General features: G+C 40.0%; 3 protein-coding genes across 5 annotated transcripts in view; 2 read left to right on the top strand and 1 right to left on the bottom strand.

Moving 5' to 3' along the window:
* Positions 1-12,403, top strand: part of LOC122766182 (NACHT and WD repeat domain-containing protein 2) — a 47,807-nt gene extending 35,404 nt beyond the window's left edge. For both annotated transcript variants that reach the window (XM_044020848.1, XM_044020849.1), the window contains 2 exons: positions 1,756-2,345; positions 6,987-12,403. In XM_044020848.1, the coding sequence (XP_043876783.1) occupies positions 1,756-2,345; positions 6,987-10,883 (4,487 nt within the window). In that variant the 3' untranslated portion in view covers positions 10,884-12,403. The remainder of the gene's footprint in view (positions 1-1,755; positions 2,346-6,986) is intronic.
* The window catches only part of arap2 (ArfGAP with RhoGAP domain, ankyrin repeat and PH domain 2), a 280,445-nt gene that overhangs the window by 247,717 nt on the left and 10,044 nt on the right, over positions 1-22,684 (bottom strand). Inside the window, exons 2-3 of the mRNA XM_044020851.1 lie at positions 18,725-18,772; positions 18,281-18,340 (exon numbers count right to left, since the gene is read on the bottom strand). The gene's annotated coding sequence lies outside the window, so the exon portion shown is untranslated. The remainder of the gene's footprint in view (positions 1-18,280; positions 18,341-18,724; positions 18,773-22,684) is intronic.
* Positions 19,594-22,684, top strand: part of zgc:194930 (uncharacterized protein LOC557813 homolog) — a 25,915-nt gene continuing 22,824 nt past the window's right edge. The window contains exon 1 of one of the 2 annotated variants that reach the window (XM_044020858.1): positions 19,594-19,855. The gene's annotated coding sequence lies outside the window, so the exon portion shown is untranslated. Of the gene's footprint in view, positions 19,856-20,840; positions 21,108-22,684 lie in introns of those variants that run through there. The other variant, XM_044020859.1, reaches the window with a different exon arrangement.

Raw genomic sequence — 22,684 nt, forward strand, 5'->3', positions numbered from 1 at the left:
GAAGGGATATGCACATTGCTCATTTTTCTTATATAAGCAAATGTGTGCGATAGAATTATTCATTCAGTTTTACCTCAAGTACACAATGTTTGCCAACACTGAATATAATGACTCGTACATTAATCTTCCATGAGGGAAATCACAGGGCAAAGGTCACGTGAACTCTAGTCTATAATGAGGGTGTCGTTTAGACTCGTCTCTCACAAAACTGATGAGGTGACAGTGATTGATCAACGACGCTTCGCCTTGTTCACCTTGAAGTAAACAAATAAAAAAAAAAAAGTCTCGGCCGACATCGTCAACAGCAGCTTCAAACACTTCTGATCGGCGAAAGAGCAAAAACTTTTACACCAGTGTAAAAGGTAACAGCAAAAGTCAAATACACCTATTGTAGAAAAAAAGAAAAGACATGCGCACCACCCACATCACTGCAGCATTTTAGAGTCCCTAAAACAATCAAACAAACAAACAGATATACTTTATTGCCCCCGCTGGGACATTTGTCTCGGGCCAAAGTGCTGCAACAGCTGCAGAACAACACACAGCAAGACGGAAACAACAAGCAGCCAATGGGGGACATAAATTCACAGTTCTGCCTCCATTTCAGTTTATTTCTGGGTCAGTGTTTTAGTCTGGATGGATAAAAAAAACGTTGGAAACAATGACAGCAGCTTTCATTGATTTCCCAGTGCATCGCAATAGTCACACGATACGTCTGTGCATCCATTTCTCATCCAGAATAGACTTTCCCACTTGAGAATAACCCATTTATCCTTGATGTGTTTGGACATGAGCGAACTAATCTTTCCAGACATCTTTTTCTTTTCCAAATCAGCCTTTGTGGGGTGACGATCAAGCATCATGACAAGTCTCACAGACGAGTCACAGCTCGTAGCTTCTCTTGTGGTGGAAATAAAAGAAAAATATAATCAAATCTCACGGTTAATTGGCACTCAGGTTTTGTAATTTCACATGAAAAGGGAACGTCGCTTTTGTGTCAGGAAGCTCCAGTTTGGCTTGATGATGCTCCGCAAAGGAAGTCGTACCGTCTTCTCAAACTCCCAACTTTCCTTTGACAAGTACTTCTTTTCTCTCCCACCTAATTAGCGGCCTCACAAAAACTACACAGGAGACGTTGGCAGAATTTCAGCAGTCCAGCTCCTTGTAGGAGACCCTGTGATCCAGTTGAGCATGGCTGGCTTATGAGATTTCTTTAGTTTCTTCGTTTAAAAAAAAAAGAGAAAAGGACAAAAGCTGCTAAAAATGTGTTCCAACCATAAAAACCCTACATCTGTTAGACTTCAAACTTTGCAGGCTGTACGCTAAGAGCCAATGATTTGTTTTTAACACAGATTGTTGATAAAAATAGCATTTGTTCTCCAGTTGCAGAAGTGAAGACAAGGATGTTGGATGGTAAATCACCAGGAGGCAAAAATACTCTATGGGAAAAGCTTAATTTATAACATCAGTAAACATTTAAAAAGGCCTAATTTATTTAGAAAAAAACTTAGACATTAAAAGGATGAGTGGGCAGCAGTGTGATTGACAGCTGGTATTGTCCAATAGGAGCCTGGTTGCAGGTGATGTAATGTACTTCCATGTTTCAAAAACTGAGTTTTGCAACTTGAGGACTACGTTCATTTTTCTATACAGTCCATGGTTTATCAGCACCGTGGAAAATTTGTTTTTCAAAAATTTTTTTTTTTTTTTTTAAGTAAAATACTGTATGACGTTTTGTTTTTCCTCTGATTTCAGCCTTAGAGGACGAGTTAGACTTTGCCCTTGGGAAACAAACGCCTGCCTTTCTCAGGAAATGTGTCTGCTACATCCGCAAGATCTCCAACTTTGACCGCTTCGCCAAAATCCCCGACATGACCCGGTACATGGACACCGTGGTGAGCAGCGACCGCGTCATGCGCAACCAGGAAGCCTACGAGCGCCTTCTCAAAGTACGGGACGAGTTCATCCCGACGATCGTCGCCGCCTCCAACCTGCGCGTCTACTCCTCCGTCACGCACTGTGACATGAAGCTGGGCTACTCCCAAGAAGTGGAGAGCCACTATGTGGAAGGCCTGTGCAAGCAGTTCTACGAGGACATGGTGGACATCATCCAGGCCACGGTCCAGCAGAACTTTGACACGGAGACTGACCCGCTCTATGACGAGATCGTGCAGCATCTGTCTCTCTGTAAAACCTACGCGGCGCTCTATGAGTACAAGGCTGAGACTTTGGATTATGTGCACGAGTATGTTATGCCATCCAAGGCGAGCAGAATGAGCCCTATGGTGGTGTTTGGTGGACCCTGCACTGGAAAGACGCTGCTGCTCTCTGAGGTGGCCAAAGAGGTGAGACACAAGAGATATGACAGTGAAAGATATGATATACAACACTTCTGCTGTAAAGTAACTAAAAATAGGGACTAGATAGTCCCAGTGCGCCTCCACTCACCTCGCCTCTACAGTTTGGTTGGTTTTCCGTTACAATAGTACGTCTTCAACGTGAGCGGAGTCATTTGAGACATTTCCTTGGTAATTGTTGGAGATTAACCCACATTTTTAGGATTGTTAAGTCTTTTTAACTGATCTACAGTCCGGCATTGTCCAGTTCGATTCTTGTGTCGGACGTCGCGCTCATGCCTCTTCCTGTGACGACACTCTGACCAATCAGTGGTCATACCTACTCATTGCTGTATGCTGCGTGTTTTGCCACCGAAGCTCCCCCCCCAGACAAAAATTCCCACAATTCCACGCTGCTTCACAACATCATCAAACTAGATCTTCTGCTTTTGTTTCGATTGAGAGATCCCCGAGCAGCAGAAAGTTCTGTTCTGAGCATGTGTCCTTCTTTGTTCAACATTACGTTAGGGAGTGTGCAACTGTTTGACCATCTGTGTGTCTCTCAGTTCCTGCATGTGTGTGTGTGTGTGAGTCAGTTCTACATCTGTTCACACAGACACATTATGGGGACTTGTCTTCTCAATGGGCGCAGGCAGGGAGTCCAAAAAGAGACAGAGCCGGCACACTTGCCACAAAAACAGTATAGAGGGTCCATTTACGTTTACATTTAAGCATTTAGCAGACGCTTTTATCCAAAGCGACTGAAAAGAGGGTGAGCGTGCAGAAGTGGATCCAAGTGCAGAAGGAGATGGTGCAGGGGAGGGGGTAAGGTAAGGTGCTCAGACAGAAGATGCTCTTGGAAGAGTTGGGTCCTCAAGAGCCTCTTGAAGATAGACAGGGACGCCCCTGTTCTGGTCGCGACTGGTAGGTCATTCCACCAGCGTGGTGCGACACGTCAAAAGAGTCTGAATTGTCTTGTGCGGGCGGTTGGCACCACCAGACATTAATCCTTTAATGAACGGAGTAGTCGAGGAGTAACATAAGCCTGTATGAGAGCATTTAAGTAGATGGGAGCAGACCCATGGAACACTTTGTAGGCTAGCATCAGTGATTTGAATTTTATGTGAGTGGCTAAGGGTAGCCAGTGGAGCTCAATGAACAGTGGTGACATGTGCCCTTTTAGGCTGAATTGAAGACCAGATGCACTGCCGCATTCTGGACCATCTGTAGCACACTTTTAGAAGCACTTTATGACCCGAGGAAGATCCAGACCGGAAGGACTCCGTCTCCTTTCACCCTTTGTGTTCTTTCAGCCGTTGCACCCTCAGCAAAAACAGGTGTTGTGCGTATGTTCTTCCGTAATGTTCTCTTCTCAAGACAAGCAGCAAGTCAGGTTTAGGTTTTAGGTAAAGCTTAGCTTTAGGTTTCTATAAGCCGGAGAAATAGGCAAGTACTAGTTATTGACAAGCCTCCTACAGTCCTATATTGGTGAGATATTGAAAAAGACATGGACTCTAAAACAATCCAAAAACGTCAGAGAGGAATGAACGTGCCATTTAACGCTATGTAGAAGACAAAAGACGAAAAAAGCTTGATAGATGAGTCTAAACTTGAAAAAAACCTCTCTCATTAATTTCTTGTTTGACCAATGCTGCCTGCTTTGCCGCCTCCACATTTGTAGATCAGAGTTTGACAGGCTTTGAACTTGTACGGAGGTTTGCCTGCGTTGCACCAAGCGTGCTGCTTGGCTAATCCGGTTAGCATCTAACCATCAGCACCAAGTCTAAGAAGTCATAGTTATGGTTAGTCTCCAGAAAAAAGGGAACAGTAAGTCAATGTCATACAGTAGTGGAGACCTTGTGCATTTGTCAGTAGTGATATGTTTTTTTTTTTAATGTGTGTGTGTGTAGATTAAGTTTGCACCCGTACAACATAGTCTTTGTTCACTCTTGTGTGCCATCTGGCTGCGTCCACCTACATTAGCGTCACACCGTAGCCAAGATCATTCAGCAGACACCCACATACCCACAGCTCCTGTCCGGCCTTTTTTTAAATAAATGCCACATTAATACGCGGTAACACAAACCAAAACAAGCAGCAAAAACGTGTGACGATAATGATGAAAGGTTACAGTGAGCATGCACAAGGCAAACAACTGATCAGCTTCCTGTTTACATCAGCATGGACATGCTCAGTGCACCTGAAAGGTCACATGATATACATGTTTAGGTGTGTTTGTGAGGATGCAGATTACTATGGAAATTAGCATGGGTTTAGGGCAAAATGCCATTGAAATGATCTGAAGCTGCACTTGAATTTCTCATTCTGAACCCCCAAGATTACAGATTTAGTTACAGATTATAGGAAATTATTTCTAGTGTGTACTTTAGGAAATAAAGTTATTGAATATTGGTCCGTCATGCAACATAACGAGGGCTTTAGAATCCATACTCCTCCTCAGTTATACGTGCATAGCGCAGTTGACATTAAGTGTCCTTGTAAGTGGTATTAGAAAGCACTTTTTTAAAAAAAATAATAATAATTTAGATAAATACTGTACATAAATAAATAAATGTTTTAGTTGATTAGCAGATGACTTGAGTGGAGATTCGTTATTGCCCACACTGATTAATCACACGACCGTATTGTGCGTGGGCTGCCTTATCTATTCTGAAATTTCCCACCGCATTATTAGTGCAAAGCTAAAAGGACAAAGCCAATATTTCATGCAGTGATTCATTCCCTAGTGTATGTTTTAACAGCTCAAAAGATGCAGTTTATCTCAGAAGGTCAGTGCTGGTCCAAGATTAGTAAAGCAAATGTTTGGTTTCCCACAGCTCGGGAGTTAGTGCCACAATAAGTGAAGGGCGATGTAGGTGAATTAAATAAAATTATATATTACCATGTCAATCAAAGCTCAACACAGCAGAAAAACACCCCAAAAGACCCTATTTTTAGTTTGCAAACACTAAAATGGTATATAATGTGGTTAAAGAAGAACTAGTACAGGAAGCAGCTAATTTACATTCAAAGGAATGTGTTGTAGAGAGCACTATTGTTCAATAAAAATGTTCCCACGGCATTTGACTGTAAACTGTAATCCTGTGCAGGCAGACTGCCAGATATTGTTATTGCTGCTGGCATCAGTTATCCCAAAAATATGTTAAAAAAAACCTCCAACTCAATGATCTTTTCATTTTAGATTAAAGAATTCACCAAAATGAAAAAAAAACGTTTCTCATAGCTACATTGTCTTGTGTAAGTAAAGTAAGAGTCAAAACCAAAAAAAGGAATAGTTTGAATTCTCATGCGGCCCTGGTGTTTGATGTAAGAATCAGTCAGACTAAAATAGGACAGAAGCGGGCCGAGGACCACTTGATTTGCATGTGAACATGCAAGTGCTATTATCACGATCGTGATATGCTCCTATATAGGTGATCACGTACCCGTAAAATAATGGAATCATTGATTTTTTTTTTATTTACCTCCCAATCGTGCAACTGCTTTGTGCCGCCTCCAGGTAGCAATGAGCCAAAAATGCACCTGATCCTGCCTCGCTTTAAGACCACCAGGACGATGCTTCACGCTTAATTCTGCTTTGCGTCGGTGGCTTGGTTGTTAAATAGTCTATGATAGCTTAATATAGGGCAGAATATAATGGGCTCCATAGAGTGCAATGGCTTCTTTGGTACAGTTAGAGAATATTGCCAGTACAGGAACGAGTCCTAAGAGACTCCACTGAATTCCAGGCCTCTGGTAATGGCTGGCATTTACTGTACACAAGTCAGGTTAATTAAAGTTGTGTTGACTATATTTATGGTTGATTACAAAATTAGGAAATATACTTGTTTCGAGACATTCACATCTGCACTGCTATGACCGTGCCTTCCTGCTTTGCATTTATATTGTAGTTGTATTTAATGTAACACGACATGTTATACTTACGTATCATTAATGTAATTGTCCATTAATAGCAGGAGGCTGTCAAAATGATTGACAAAAAGACTCTACTGACAGATGTTCTCTCCTCTTCTTTTCTCTCTCACACATACTCACAGATAAATGTGGAACAGGCATCATCACTGTTGCCCTAAAAGTGTCAAATAAGTGTCAAATGTTAATCTCTTCTGAAATCTCAGCTGCGCTCTTTAATGAAATCATGAATGAAATTATAATATCAATGAAGCCTCAAATCTGGAGCAGTGTTCATTCCTACAATATGCCTAATAATTACAGAGTATATCTATGTGAATTAAAATCTGTGTATTAATGACTCAGACAATGTTTGAGGACGTAACACATGGACATCGATGATTGTTGTACATTCTTCTGTGTCTAATAAAAGTTATACATTTAGTGTAGCAGAGGCATGCTGTCCTAACATAGCAACACATTAAATCTCCTTTCTGTGTCATGCTAATGAGCCCTGCCTCATACTGTGGGGATAACAATTAATTAGATCCGTCTACCCTCACCGCAGCGCTTCATTATTCAGGTTATTCCGCTGCTTCTCTAGCCAGCCTTTGAAAATAAAAGTAAATTACATTGGTAAATAAAAGCAAACATGAACGCCCCAGTGGAATTTTCCATTTTAAAATGTTACATTTCAGACATGTTATTCTAACAGCCACCTTTTTTGCTGTTTTTCAGGCCTACACATGGCTGCAGACAGAGATGGGCCCTGAAACCGACCCAGTGGTTATCGTTCGTTATATTGGCTCCAGCCAGCCCTCCACAGACCTACGCACCCTCCTCCAGAGCATATGTGAACAGATTGCAATAAATTACCGCTGCCTGATTCATTTTTTGCCTAACAAGATCCAGGAGATGAGGGAGCTCCTCATCAACCTTCTAGGAGAATCCTCACTCCACAGGCCCTTGGTCATTGTCCTGGATGCACTGGAGCAGCTCTCAGATGCCGATGAAGCTCGCAAGCTGTGGTGGCTCCCCATACACTTGCCTCGGACAGTGCGCATTGTAGTCTCAACATTGCCAAATAAACATGGCATCCTACAGAAGCTCCGACACCTTATTCATGATGAGGGGTACTATGTGGAATTAATTCAAAGGGACCGCAAGGTTTGCAGCCAAACATTAAAGCAGCAGTTGCTGGGGGTGAAGAGGAAAGTAACCTCAGGCCAGCAGATCTATGTCAATGAGGCACTTGCGAAGTGTACACTACCAATGTTTGTCAACCTCATCTACAGAGAAGTAGTCCACTGGAGGTCTCACAAAGATGTGGATGACAAGTCCTTGTGCTCCACAGTGCATGAAAGCATAGAGCATCTCTTCTACTCAGTGGAGAACAAGCTGGGCCAAAGATTTGTCTTCAGAGCATTAGGCTACATCACTATGGCCAAAACTGGACTAACTGAGGTTGAGCTGGAAGATATTCTGTCCCTGGATAACATAGTCCTCGGTGATGTAATTGTAGCAACTTACCTCAAAAACCCTTTGAGGATCTCTTACCACCTGGTTGCAAAGCTCAAAGAGGAGCTGGAGGGATATCTTGTGGAACGTCAAGTACGTAACGTAACCCTGATGGTCTGGGCCAACAGACACCTGCATCTCATTGCCCAGAAGCTGTATCTCAGCAATGAAGAGGATGTCCATCAAATGCACAGCCTCCTAGCAGAGTATTTCTTAGGGGCATGGTCAGGGGGCAGGAAGAAGATATTCACGTATGATAACAACCATTTCACTTCCCTCAACATATCTCATCACAAAAACCCCCACCATCAACAGTCCCATGAAAAAACATCATCAGATAAGTATTCGTATGACAGGCAAACTCCTGAGCAGCCTTGGGTGTTCCAGTGCAACCTTTTGGAACCTGACATTTTCTTTGTAAACCACAGAAAGATGACAGAGCTGGTGTACCACCTTACCAGGAGTGGCCGCACTGATGACCTCATGTTTGGTGTCATCATGAACTTCAGCTGGCTTTACACAATGATAAAGATAGGTCAGTTTGAAAAAGCTTTAACTGACATCGACCTTGCTTACAGCTACACCCAAGAGAAAGAGCTGAAGTTTCTGGCCACAACTTTGCGTAGCATCAAGGTAAAAGTTATGAAAAATCCAGCATCACTTTCTGCAGAACTGCAGCAGCGGCTTTTGCCAGTCGTCACCTCCCTCCCAAAGCTCAGACACCTTCTCTTAGAGTGTGACAAAGATGGCCCGAAGTATTGCTCCATAGTGCCTCTCCACTCCTCTATGGATGTCACCTACAGTCCAGAAAGGCTTCCTCTGTGCTCTAGCTACATGCAGATTGTGGAGATCTTGCCAACCCTAGCTCCAAACATAGTCCTTGTAGCCCTGGAAGATGGTTCTGTCAGTACCTGGGATGTAGAGAGCAGACAGCTCCTGCGACAAATTGACACAGCCAGGTCTGTTGTGCTGGGAATCAGGTTAACCACTGATGAAAAGTATCTAGTTGTGGCTACAACCAAAAACACGCTGCTTATCTATGATAATCACAAGTCCTGCCTTTTATCTGAGGTTGAAATCAAGGGGTCCAAGCACAGTGGTGTTGCTGGCGGGGTGGCCTTCATCAATGGTTTTACTTTGTCCACTCACCATGCTTTGGCTTGGCTCGAGGCCAGTAAGGATGTCAATGTCATTGATCTACTTTATGGCTGGCCTCTCTACCAGTTTCATTGTTGGTATGAGGTTACTTGTGTCCAGTGCTCACCAGATGGAATGTATGCTTTCTGTGGCCAGTACCTCAACACAGCATCCATCTTCCATCTGGGAAATGGTGACAAGCTGGCCACTGTGACCTCCGAGTTTTCTGGGGGATTTGTCAAGTCCATTCTTGTGCTGGACACCCTCCACCAAATGGTGATGATTGACAACGAAGGCAGTTTGTCTGTATGGAACACCAAAGAGATCACCAACCCCAAGCTGATGGAGGATTATGATTGTAGAGGGGATGAGACTGAGGTGGTAGGCATTGAGTTATCAGAGGACCAACGTTCCATTCTCATTTGCAAGGCCAGAAGTATTGAAGTACTAGATACTAAGGTATGGAAAATGGTGGAGAAGTTCAAAGCCAAACGTAGTGAGCGCTTTGTTGCTGCTGTTCTCTCCAAGAATGGACAAAGTATTGTGGCCTCCATGGAGAACACCTCATCCATTTTTGTCTGGAGAAGGGACAGTGGTCAATGCATGGCCAGCCTGATTGAGATCTCAGGGGCTATTGTCAAACTCATCAAATCATTTCACCACAACTTGTTGCTGTCTGTTGCAAGCAGTGGAGTGCTCTCTGTGTGGGACATTGATATCATCACCGCCATGTCCAATATTGACAAAACAGGCAAGAAGATTCAGACCTTGCTGCTGTCTGGCAGAGAGGATTATGTGTTCACCATGGATGGTTCAGAAGCTGTCCACAAGTGGAACTTCAGCACAGGTTTTATTGAGACAGTCTTTAAGCACGAGGGTATAGTGGAGAACTGTGTTCTTACGTCCTCAGGGGATCTCATTGTGACTTCAGATGACAAGTGCAGCCAGTATATTTGGCAAACTAACACTGGAGAAAATATCTTCCGCATCAATGGACAGAGAATATCACAGCTGCTAATTACCCACAATGACCAGTTTGTGGTGTCGCTCTGTGAGCAGAATGCCTCCAGAGTCTGGAGGCTTGCAACTGGGCACAAAGTGTGTAACATTTTAGTCACCCTCCAAAATGCATTGATCACCACAGCAAACACTTTCCTTGTGGGAACCTCCAAAAACAAACTCCTTGCAGTCAGCCTATGGTCAGGGAGTGTGTCCAAGAAGTTTGTTTGTGATGACGGCATCACCATTGTCAACTTCAAGCTGATTCCTGACTGCCCCGACTGTGCTGTGTTCATCACATCCACAGAGACCGTTTTTATCTGGAATGTGGCAGATGAGTCAGTTTGCAGGCGAGTCCAACTGCCAACCAACTTCCTCAAAAATCTAGAGGACTTCCAGATCTCACCCAATGGGAAACTAGGCATTGTCTCCAAGGGTGATGAGAACATTAACGTCCTGGACCTTCACAGTGGAAAGCTGAGGCTTGTCCATGCTGCCGGTATAATCTGGCGTCAGAAATTATCTAGAGATGGACGTTATCTAGTGTATGTCTGCTTCCGCAACTGTGATGAAGATGACGATGCCGGTGTGGTCTCCAATCTGATAGTGATGCGCCTCGCTGACGGTAAGAGCATCGGTACATGCTCGCTTTACAAGACGCCCACCTTCCTCGCTCTCTCTCAGCGAGCATTAAACATAATCATTGGCTTTGAAGATGGTAGCATCGGCACGTACACTGTAGTGGACCGCGTGGATGCTGCCCTCAAGATAAAGATAGCCACCTCCAACAGCCGGCAGATTGTCAACAACGCATCACAAAAGGTGAGGCCCAAATGCGGTAACCATTCCTTTAAGACCATAGCTGACTGCATTTGGAGGGAGTCAACAGAAGTCTTCTCCAGGGACAGCCCCATCAACGTGTCTGACTCCGGTGAAGGTGAGTCAACAACGCCTACAAAAAAGTCTGAATTGCTGCAGTAATGGATGGAGAACATGGAGCAGGTGGGGTTAGGACTGGAGGTTGAAGACAGATGACCAAGTTTTTGAATCTCTGGGGTTGCAGTTGATTCTTGTTTACAGCCACGTGATTCAGCTGCAGATGTCAGCCCTCTGGGTAGTTAATGGGCCGACCATTTTAACGCTGCACTCAAATTATTTATTACTTACTTCCAACTTAAGATATAGTTTCTGTTTGTTTTACACATGAAGACTGTTAAAGAAAAATATGGACGTTTTGAAAAGGAAAAAAAATTATATGTAATTCTGTGAATTATTTGTTTGCCATTATGTGTCCTTTTGCATTTGAAGAACAAAGTTATTATTCAAATGTCTCGGTCAAACATTTCAAAGCCATTCCAGTGATCTTAGCCAATTTCATCCCTCAGCATTATTTTTATTTATTTTGTGCACATCAAGCCATAATGTCATTCTCAAGAGAGTATATTTATGTTTGTATTTACATCCGTCGGTACTGTACAAAAAGGAAGAACTATGAACATATGTACATATCTCTTTTTGGCTGCTGCAATTTGTGCAACTCCTTAAAATGTTATGTTGTGCTTAATGCAATCAAAGTGAGTGCCTGGAATTTAAAATGTTCTTTATGGGCAGATTACAAGATTTATGAAAATGCAGGGAATTTGTAAACATATATATACATATATATATAAAGTTACATAAAACTTGCATTGACGTCAAATCTAAATGATCAGTTTACTGAAATCTAGTCAACAGCATGTGAAATCGATGGCATTGCTCTTTGTAATGATAGTTGTAGAAATGTCTTGGAACGGTTTGTGTAAATTTGATGTGAATTTACCTGCTGTTCCACCCATTTGTGTGCTGTTTGTTCTAAGGGAAACACCACTATTGAGCATACAGTGTAGCATAGCACCATACACAGTCACGCCTTAACCAGTGTTCTTGCTTTAGGTCTAGTGGAGTTTGTTTTAAATGTACCAGTAGAAGAGGACAGAGTGCTTAGCCCAGTGTTTCTCGGAAACAACGTGGCCGTGTGAATATATATTTAGAGTTTTAGACGCTAGTCGGAAGCACTTTATGAGTGGTTTGTGAGAAAGTATTAGATTTATTAATTTTAAATATCATATCATTTGTTTAAAATCATCTAGATTTGTCTTATACTAGGACTGGATTTGCCAATTAAAAGACACAAGGCCATCCACGTACTTGCAGGCTAAAGTTGACTTGATGAAATGCTACCGCCTCTTAAATTATATGCCTGGTAACAATTAAAAAAGAAGAAGAAGAAGAAGAAGTTGGCAACTCAACTTAACTATTAACTGCAGAGATGGGCAAATTTGAAATCTATGGGCTCAAATGAGGGTCAGAAAGGTTTTGTTCTTAAGAAGTGATATTAAAAAAAAATCTCAATCTCTAGTTGTATATCATCTTGTGTGAACCTGTGGGGAATAACATTGGGCACAAATTTTAGCAACTTAAAAAAAAGTTTGGGCAAAATCTAATATCAAAAACAACGTTACACTGAAATGCTTTGTGAACATCTGAGAACAGAGTGGAAGCAGGAAACTGTGTCAATGAAAGACACAAAGGGCCAAAATTCACACTTCAAAATGATCTTTCTTTTTAAAACGTATGTGTGCCTTCCGCTTTAAATCTGTACTCAAGGAGCACCTTGATGACTGAACTGACACTGAGTGCATGCCACATGACCACAGTGTCATGGTGCAAGTCTGGTCAGGGAACTTTTTTGCATGTAGTAGCCACTCGCTGTTTTCCTTCTTCTTAAATATTAGCGATCGAGTAAAGGCAAAAAATAAATAAATCTGTATTTAGACGTTCACAAAGACAAACATTTTCTCTGATTACTTGTCTAACCTTGCGATCGATATACGTTTGCCAAATGTTCATACATTCTTACGTTGTTGTTTTTAATTTCATGCTGAATTTGCTGCAGGTTTTTTCGTCGGTGATACACAATGAGAGACTGACATTTGTAAATCTTTTTGACTCCTCTATGTACGTGGGCCAATAGATTCTGACTCGTAATGACAAGCTGGCGCACAGTAAAAGCTGTTAACATCTGGCTTGCTGACAATCTAAAATTATATTGGAAAATCTTTGAGGTTGTACCATGCAGGTGCTGTAATTGTTGTTGTTTTTTTGTTAAAAAAAAAAAAGAAGCATGTCTATAACAATTTGACATTATGAGCTCTGACACAGACCCATCATCTGCCAGGCATGATTAAAACAAAACCACCACAATTACACTTTGATGAATACTTTTTAAGGGCTATTCCATATTATTGTATGTTTACTAGTTTTGAACTGTTGAGATAATGGCCCTCGGATAATTTCAAACTTGGTAGCAGCTTCAAGCTTTAAAAAAGAAAAAAACACAACAACCTTCAAATAAAAAGCTTTTATTTTTCTTGAGTTCTTGAAATTGATTTAAGGAGAAAAAAAAAAAAAAATCACGTAATTGCCAAAGTCCCAATTACAGTTTGTGTTTCATTTTGTTGGCTGTCATTTGTTTTTGAGGCTTGTACTGTAATTATATTGTTACCAAATTGTTTCAGTGTTCTACTGTGATTCTGTTTATGTTAGAGAAGATGTGCTATCTTTGCTAAAACGTTTAAAAAGAGTTCTCTTATAAAATACAGTATATTGGAATGCCAGTTTAAGAGTATATTTGAATGTGTCCATATGGGAGCCAGTCAATGGTAATATTGTATGTTCAGTAACTTGAATGACTTTTAATAATTTACATGTTTGCAACTCATAGTTGACATACTGGTAATGAATGTTTCTATGGTATTCTTTGTATTGTCGGGACTGACTTACCTGTTTAGAGATTTATATTTTCATAAATGTTGTACTTACATTTTGTTACAGAGTTGTTTAACTGGAATTCAAACAGAAAAAGGAACTTATGTCTGAAGCAATATAAGAACTTGTGTGTATGCATTGTTTGTATGAAACATTTTAATGTAATAAAATGGTTCACTTTTTGCCTCCACGCCGCCGCAGGCTTTTTCCTCGCTCTAATTGCAGGTTTCTGTACAAGACTTTGCAATCACGCGTCTACTTTTAGACACAAAAGTGTTTGAGTTTTTTTCTACGTGCTGCCTTTGATTTCCACAGAAGATAATGACTGATGTTAATAAGCTCAGCTCTAATTGGCCACAGTTAACCAGTGGCAATAGGTTTAGTTGCAGAACGTGTTGCGGAACAAGTCATTCGTGTGTTGTTCTTTTCTGCCAGAAGAATACAAAACACACACACACACACACGCACACTGATGCCGAACGCCTGACAAGCGTGGTGAATATTTCCCCAATACGGGCCGACATCGTCAGTATAATTAGACAATGCATAAGCAGTGCACCTGCACCTGCAAGGTAAACACCCCCAAGATCAAGCTGTGATTGGCCAATAAACCCTGTTGCTTCGAGCTCCCATTTTAATTTCCCAGTGGTGTCACTCTCAGCCAATCTGCTTGTGTGTGTGTGTGTGTGTGTGTGTGTTCGCAAGCGCGCACGTGTCCCGTCTCCACGGCAACATCAGGTCCACAGCGGTGACAGGCTTGGCCACGCCTCTCATTGTAATGATGGTGAGCTCATGTCTGTTGGCTATTGGGGCTGCTTTCAGCCCTTATGACAACAAGGGCTTGACTGTCACTAGCACATTCCACCTGCAGCGCCACACAGGCATATAATTACACCACTTGTTTGTCGAGCAGGAGGTCTCCACAGGTCACGCTGCATGTTTCTGTGTGTGTGTGTGTGTCCTACAGTAGGTACAGTAGGACATTGCCTCTTATTTACACAGCACTAAAATAGCCACCTCCCTCTCAATGGCATCTACTCCACAAGCCCGGGCTCTCCTTTTGTCGTCCTCGTATTTTTTTGATTTTTTTTTTTCCCCCCAACCGCAACCTGTATTTTTAACATTACATTACACATTACATTACATGTCATTTAGCAGACGCTTTTATCCAAAGCGACTTACAAAAGTGGGGAAGTGTATGAGTCACCAAACCCGTACCTCTCACTCTTAACCTTGTAACCTTGTAAGCCTGGAATGAAAAGTTCTGCGAGAAAGCCCGCTGTGTTTGTCCAAACGAAAAGCCTTGCATCAAATATGTCCTGTTTGCGCAAGGAAGCTATGCCAGTTTGAGGAGCTCGCACGTTACAAAGCGCCATTCTTCATCTCAGAGGTGAGTTTTGTCACAAACCGGACTGCTGAAACACCTCAAAGATCAAAGTGCATTGTTATCATCATCCCTATCTCCCTGTATCCTCTCCTCACATTTCTCACAACCACCTCAATGCTACAGATCCTGGCTATAAAAAAAAACAACAAAAAAAACTACCAACACACGCTGACCTAATTCTTCTCAAGCATGCTGAGAGGAGAGACACTCACATGTGAAGGCTCTCCTCTCTGAGCCAGTCGCTCTATTTTGATTTCAGGTGAACTGTAGAGGCGTCAGAAAAGCTGCGATGGGTTAAATAGACAAGAGCGTCCTCTGCTCTGCTGTTCTGTTGGGGTTTTGTTATTTTTATCTGACCAAAGTGGAGGACGAGACTGAAAAACTCCCGCACTACTTTCTCATAGGCTTCAGTTTAATAAATCAAACCGAGCAAATTGCCTAGTTTTCCATTTTAAAGACGCGGTACCTTTCCAGTTATGACACAGTATCATGTCAAAAGTCCTTTCATGAATACGTCACTGCTGAAGTCCAACAATGAGCACATTCATCAGCGCGCGACAAAGGATCAAAGTCTGTTAACATTAGAATTGCTAAGATGTAAAGAGGTCAAGCACACCCAAGATAAAGATTCAACTTCATTCTGGTTGGTTTAGTGAAAGAAAAGGTCTCAAATCCCCAAAGAAATCCATATCTTTGTCTTTGATTAAGTTATGAGACCTTTTTTTGCGAGTTCAAATGTACAGTCCTAAGGAGGATGTTTTGCTTGTATGTCATTTGTTCTAAACCTAACTCAGATAGTGACATCAGGACACTAAACCTTTCTGTAATTAACGTTCCTCTGTCTAATGCACAAACTGACACATGCTGTGTCTTTTTATGTTTAAAACAACAGGAAAAAGTATGACGTTGGTCATTATTTTTATATTTATGTGCATTTCTTTGCCAGTACATTATAAAGCTGAAGCTAGTAAATTGCAAGATTATTTAATTTATGATCATGTAGATCTGCAATGATTATTCGAGTATTAATCGTGTTTATTCATTAATTATTTTGGTAATCGATTTATCGGTTTGATTGTTTTTATTTATTAAAAATTTGAAAAAAGTTTCTCAGATTTTTCGGTTTCTTTGCCCCAGCTAACAAAGAAATCATTAAAACAATTGTTTTGGTTTGTGGACAAAAAAAAACAATGAAGAACATCATCATTTCCCGCTTTAGGAAACGCAAATGAACATTTTTTGGTATCAAGTACTCAATTAATCGAGTAAATAATCAACTAGGTTCATCATTTATGAGAATAATCATTAGTTGCAGCCCTAATGTCGTGTTGTATGCGTAACAAAAACAGGAAAAAAAATATTTCATTTGAGTATTTGTATTTACTTACGGAAAACAAAGTGCGTTGGAAGCTAAACTGTGTTCCAGTGCAACAGAGTGTCGAAAATCTGGACTGTCCATCCTAAATCTGGACTTATGGACACGCTACTTTACGCTAAGCTTAGCAAGCCATTTCGTAGCTAAAGCTAGCAATCTTCTCATCTACTGTCGCGTTCCACTTGTAGTCGGAAGTCGGAATAACAAGTTCAGGGAGCATTCCTTTAACTGGAATTCCAAGATGGCAGGCAATATTAAAAACACATTAACTGTTCATTTATTCACATAGTACTATTTCACTTCCATATGTTGCTGCGGATTTTTCATTAGTTTTCGTTTTTATTTAGTTTTGACTTTTTGTTTTTAAAATACTTTTATTTAGTTTTAATAGCGGGTTTGCTAGTTTTGTAAATGCTTAGTTTTAGTGTTTGTTTGTTTTTGTAATGTGGAGTATGTGCGATATAAAAGGGTCATAATAAGTATTGTGTATCATATCAACCATGCCATTTTAATAAAATGTATTTGGACAGATGAACAACCATCTCTGAATGAAATATAACAGTCTACAAGAATTTAGCCTGAAGTGCAAAATGTGCATAATAGTGCTGAGGTCGGATGCAGTGAGCGTGCCAGGTAAAAATCAAATAGCCACACATGAACATAACGATATACATTATAATAAATAACCCTCATGAGATACATCATATTGCTTGTGAGCGAAGAAAAAAAAGAAAAAATACACTTCATATGAAACCAAAATGCTTATATAAGAAATACATTTACAAAAGACAGAAAGTAAGCACATTTTCGCACAATTCAGTTTCAGTTCGTTATCGTCTTTTAAAACTCATTTAACGAAAATGTCAATTTTAGTTTCCATTATTAACTATAACGCGGTCAACTCAGATGTGACATCACTGCCACTTCCGATGTAAATGGAACACACCGTAACGCTGCGTAAATCATCATATCTCTCAGACGTAAGTTGTTTATTTCTTTTATCATAAAAGTTAACACTTTTTTTTGCTGCTTTCTGATGCTTTACAACAGCAAAAAGTTGTAGTTTGTTTTGTTTTTTTTATGAAAAAGAATGAAACCACTGGAGCGAAAAGAAAGACGGGAGCCATATGTGCACACTGCACAGCATCGCTGTCCTGTATCTTTGAAAATATCTAAGAGGGCTCCAGTTTGCATTTGATGTGTCACATTGTCATGTTTTGTGTCTACGCTTGAATATTTGCTGCCACCCTGTCAGCCACAGCCAGCGGGGAAATAACATCTCCAGTATTTTTTATCTGTGTTACGTATTTTCATTTCCATAAGCCTGCAAGTGTCTGAACAGCCTCATACCTTTCATACTGACACTGATGAGAAAATGTCTTTACATAGTAGTAAATAGTGAATGCATACATTTATAAATGCATATCCAATTTGCATTGGATAACACAGCTGATCTTGACGACACAGCCAAGATCAGTATAAATCTTTTGGGTGCAAAACTTCTGGGCAAGTGCACTTTTTCCATGTTCATTTCCATGGAGAAAGGTGCTTGTTGTATATTATGTAAATATCTTAATATTTTCCTTTTTTTGTTTTTATTTTGCATTCACATTTCACACTTTGTGACACCTTTAAAATTTAATCTAATCAACCTGGTTTCAAAGATTGAATTAATTAATTTTTAATGATCCGCCCCAAAAATCATCTCTGTCAAGATTTTTATACATTTGTTTTCTCTTTTATGTTTCACATCCTTGTGAAATTGTGCTAAATAATATAACCATAATACACCATGAAGTGTGAACTTACTTGGGCATGCAGAAACATTCAAACTGGTTGTTTTAGGTCATCCTCATCCCCCTCTCTGCACTGCAAAAAGAAAAATATTTATGAATTAATTACATTTTCATCAGCGGTGAGCACATCATATCCTGAAATGCAAGTTAAAATTGTTTTAGAATCAATGAAGTAACTGATAAAGTAGGATTATCACATTAATGTGACACAAAATGTTTCTTGTGCAGTGTAAATATTGCGTCCCCTTCATTTTTCCCCCATTTCCCATTGAGCCTGGAGCCAGGTTTTGTTAAGTGGAGGGCATGTGTGAAGGGACAAGCTCACTTTAATCGCTTGCAAGTCATATGATCAACCATGGTAAGTGTGAGGAGGCAGCCAGGTCAGGTTAAGGTGCGTCAAGCTAGCTATTGTGCACAAATCAAAACAGGAAGTCAGGTGTATTAAAACTTTTGTTACCTTTGTACTCTGTTGAGACCATGTCTTCTGTGATTGTCTTCCAAAGGCCTGGAAATGTGATAGCAAGAGAAATTGACAGTAAGGAAACGGAATAAATTAAAATGTGTGTTATCCCTCAATGTTTTTTTTTTTTATATACTGTACTCTAATATCTTCCTGTTATCTTCCAATTAAAATATATTAGAGAGATTCTTTAAATACAGTAAGAGATGGGTACAACATACCATATCATTTATACATATCGGAGTGTTTGCAACATAAATAAAAGTTTATTTATGTTGCAAAACCAAGGGTTATGTTTGTTTGTTTTTTAAAAAACAACAACAACAACAACAAAAAAAACATCAACAACTTTGTAGCTTATGAATGACCAGACTGGTTTGAGGTGATAGAAAGGCAACAGTCACTCAAAAAAGCACTGGTTGAAACTATAGGATAGAGAAGACCACCTCTGAATGCACTGTGTCCTCTGTACCTAATAAAGTGGACGCTGTGTGTACGTCAGCCTTTTAAAATTTTAACATCCGTTCTACCTAAGATGAAGGCAATTTACTGTAATCAAATGTCTTTATCGATTATCAAAATTTTAATTTTGCACTTTGTAAACCCCTTTGTAAGTAAATACAAAATATTGTAAAACAAAGGTTTACGGGCCACCGTAATTTTCTCATGTACGTGTAAACCTCTTGATGACTTTTCACATAGAAGTTTGCTTTCTCGTGGCTTCCTTGACTGTAATAAATTGTGAAGTTTGCAGGTACCATTTTGAGTTCGCGTTTGTGTTTTTTTTTCTTTTTAGTTTCTTTTATTTTGAAAGCTCATACAGGAAGCACTTGTGTGACGGTACGGGTACGTCGACGCGCCACTAGTTTCTCAGATTAACGAACCATCAGCAGACTGTTGTGTTCAAACAGGAGACATGGGACTGTGGAGTCACCACAACTCTACCGGGGAAAAATAAGTCGTTTCACGGTGAAGACGTTGACCGGAGACTGCGAATTGCTTTTGTTTTTTTGTCACTTGTGTATTTCTGTCTTGGACCGGAAGAGAAACAACTTAAATGACAACTTTAGTTATCCGTGGTTTTTTGATACCTAGGGCAAAGTGCCACACCTTCGCGTAGCGCTACAGGTAAGACTGAAACATTTGTTGTCTCTTATTTGAAAAAGAAACACACATATGCTGCACTAAAAGTTGACTTTAAACAGCATGAAACGTGTTAAAAGTGCTATTCAGCTTTTATTAACACGGTTGTGAAGAGTAACAGGTGAGCACCGAGCTGTGGTGTCAGCATATGGTGGAAGAAAATATAAATAAAACAATAAAACCACCAACAACCTAAGAGTTTCCTTACGGAAACAAAGCATAATTCATGTTTTTTTTAAGTGGTACAGTTGATAAATAATACTGTCGGCTTGGTTGGATAAGAGAGGAGCTGGCCTGTTACACCTGTTATGCCTGCTATTGAAACACTAGTATATTATGGAAATTAATAAATAAAAGCATATACTTGTCTGTATTGTATATATATATATATATATATATATATATATATATATATGTATATACAGTTATTAAGTATTAAGATTGCAGTGCTGTCAACAACAAAAATAGGGTTTTATTGTTTTTAATATTAAGGTGTCTGAAGTTTGCTGTTGTGCTTTATCAGTTCAAAACACTTCTTTCATAAAATTCACATTGAAAAATACAACATATTCTTGTAAATGTTCTCTTTTTTTTAGTGAAAATGTTAAAATACCGCCCTCTAACAGTGATGTGTGAGTTGTAATTGAAGCATAGAGCTGCAACTACATGTTTGTTCCCAATTCCTCACTCTTGATTATTTCTTTATGAAATCATTTTGACAAAGAAAAATGCCAATCATGTTTCTGGACATTTAATTTGCTGCATTATCTGAACTTTTTTGCTGTGATATGAAACAAATAAAGGCACACAACAGTCACATAGAAGACACCGGTGTCATTATAGTTCATTGTCTATCACGTTTGGTTTGTCATGTACTCATTGTCTTTATTTTATCAAAACTCTGACTCTTCATACTACTTATTTACTTATTTACTACTTTTATTAGTAGTAGTAGTAGTAGTAGTAGTAGTTTATACTCATTATTTGTCTCTACATAAACATTTGGCTCACAGTTCCCACTGACCATAAAGCTGAATTCAAAATAATCTATTCATATCCAAAACTTTCCATCACACCCTGAGCTCACTGCATTATGTGCAGGTGTAGTTAATGAGTGAAAGGGGGAGGGGGCTGTTATTGGGGACATTTGTTCTTTGTTGCAGTGGAGCAGAGAGGTAGTAGAAGAGGAGGAGGAGGAGGAGGAGGAGGAGTCTTGAGTTAGTAAACCTGAACTCAGGTACACGGCCTTGGGCTTTGTTTGCACATCCAACACAAAACGTCACCGTGTTACTTAAAAGACTTGCAGGCTTGTCATGTCTGTCCTTTGTCCTACATATGTTAACAATAAACATGATGTTAACGCACCTGTAGCAGCCGTTGTTTTACATCCGAGACAAAGTTTTTCTTATAGTGTCGGCTTTTTTATCTACACAGAACGTTGGCTATTTTTGGTCCTAGAGCGGAGAAAAAACTCGAAATTCAACTATGTTCCAACTTTGTGGAAACGATGATGTCATAGCCCCACCTCTCTCTTACTCGTGCAGTGTCTCCGTCTTTTTCCATCGCGTGATTGGAGTTTGTGCACAGCATTTGTGCACACTTCTACTCCATGTTTGGTGTTTTTGTGTGGCAGTGTTACAGTGCCACATACATGAGTTTATTACTATACTCTATGTATACTCTTACTGTAGTTTGATTAAAGCATACTCTAAATAAGATAAATCAGATTAAAATATGTAGTATTCTAGGGCTGAACGATGATTTATTTTCAAATCGAAACAACAAAAGTAGGAAACTGCAAAGGACGATTGTTTACTGTTGTGTGCCAATTTGAAAAAAGCAAAAAATAAATGACACAAACAATTCATATCTTTACATTCTTATCTTTGCATTAGTTGCTATTTTGATTGTATCTCGTCATCTAGTTTTAAATCTAAAACTCAGTATTTATTGAACTGAAGCTTGAGTTAAAACATGATCACAAATCAATCCACAGTCACAATATCTTGTCATTTACAACAAATCATTCAGCCTTTGAATATAAAAAGATGTCAACAGGTACAATTATTAATCTGATTGTAAAAGGAGTGAAGTACTGTATGAGTCATAATCTGACTGTACTTTACTCTCTAACATGTGAGAATCAGGAACACATGCAGTTATAATCAGTCGGATTCAATATTACATCAGTAGCCTGAAGGTGTCAAACTCACGGCCTGTGGGCCAAATACGGCCCCCCCCCAATCGATTAAATGCGGCCCACCACTTAATATCATGTGAAATCATGGCCCGCAACCTCCTTGTTTAGTGTTTTACGGGTGTCCACATGTTATTAAGGTAACTAAAATTAAATCTGTAAACAAAAAGAGAAAAATGTAAACTGTCGATACAACGGAAAAAAAAGTAGGTAAACCTTTAATAAATAATAAAATAGATTTTAAAACACACCCAACACATGTCTCTCCGTATCTCTCAGAGAAGTTGCAAATATTCAGCCCTAGTTTTAGTTGGGATTTGAAGCATGGTCAACAGGCAGCTGATTTCCACACAATGCTAAGCTGTGGTTTGAGAATCCTATTTGATGCCCCTATTCGATGCCCCACCCATGTGACAGCTCATTTGACAAAACAAGCCATTGAAAGTGGATGCAAATGTTATTTGCTCAGGAGCTAGTTTGCTTTTGAATACAGGGTTTCGCTGCTACTGCTGCTGCTGCTGTTGTTGCTGCACCACCTGTAACAGGATGTGAACACGGGACTAAAGCTTATTTACTGTGTGCTCCTGGATAATAGATTGTACACACAGTGTTATTGT

The sequence above is a fragment of the Solea senegalensis genome, linkage group LG3 (genome assembly GCF_019176455.1).
Source record: "Solea senegalensis isolate Sse05_10M linkage group LG3, IFAPA_SoseM_1, whole genome shotgun sequence".
NCBI lineage: Eukaryota > Metazoa > Chordata > Actinopteri > Pleuronectiformes > Soleidae > Solea > Solea senegalensis.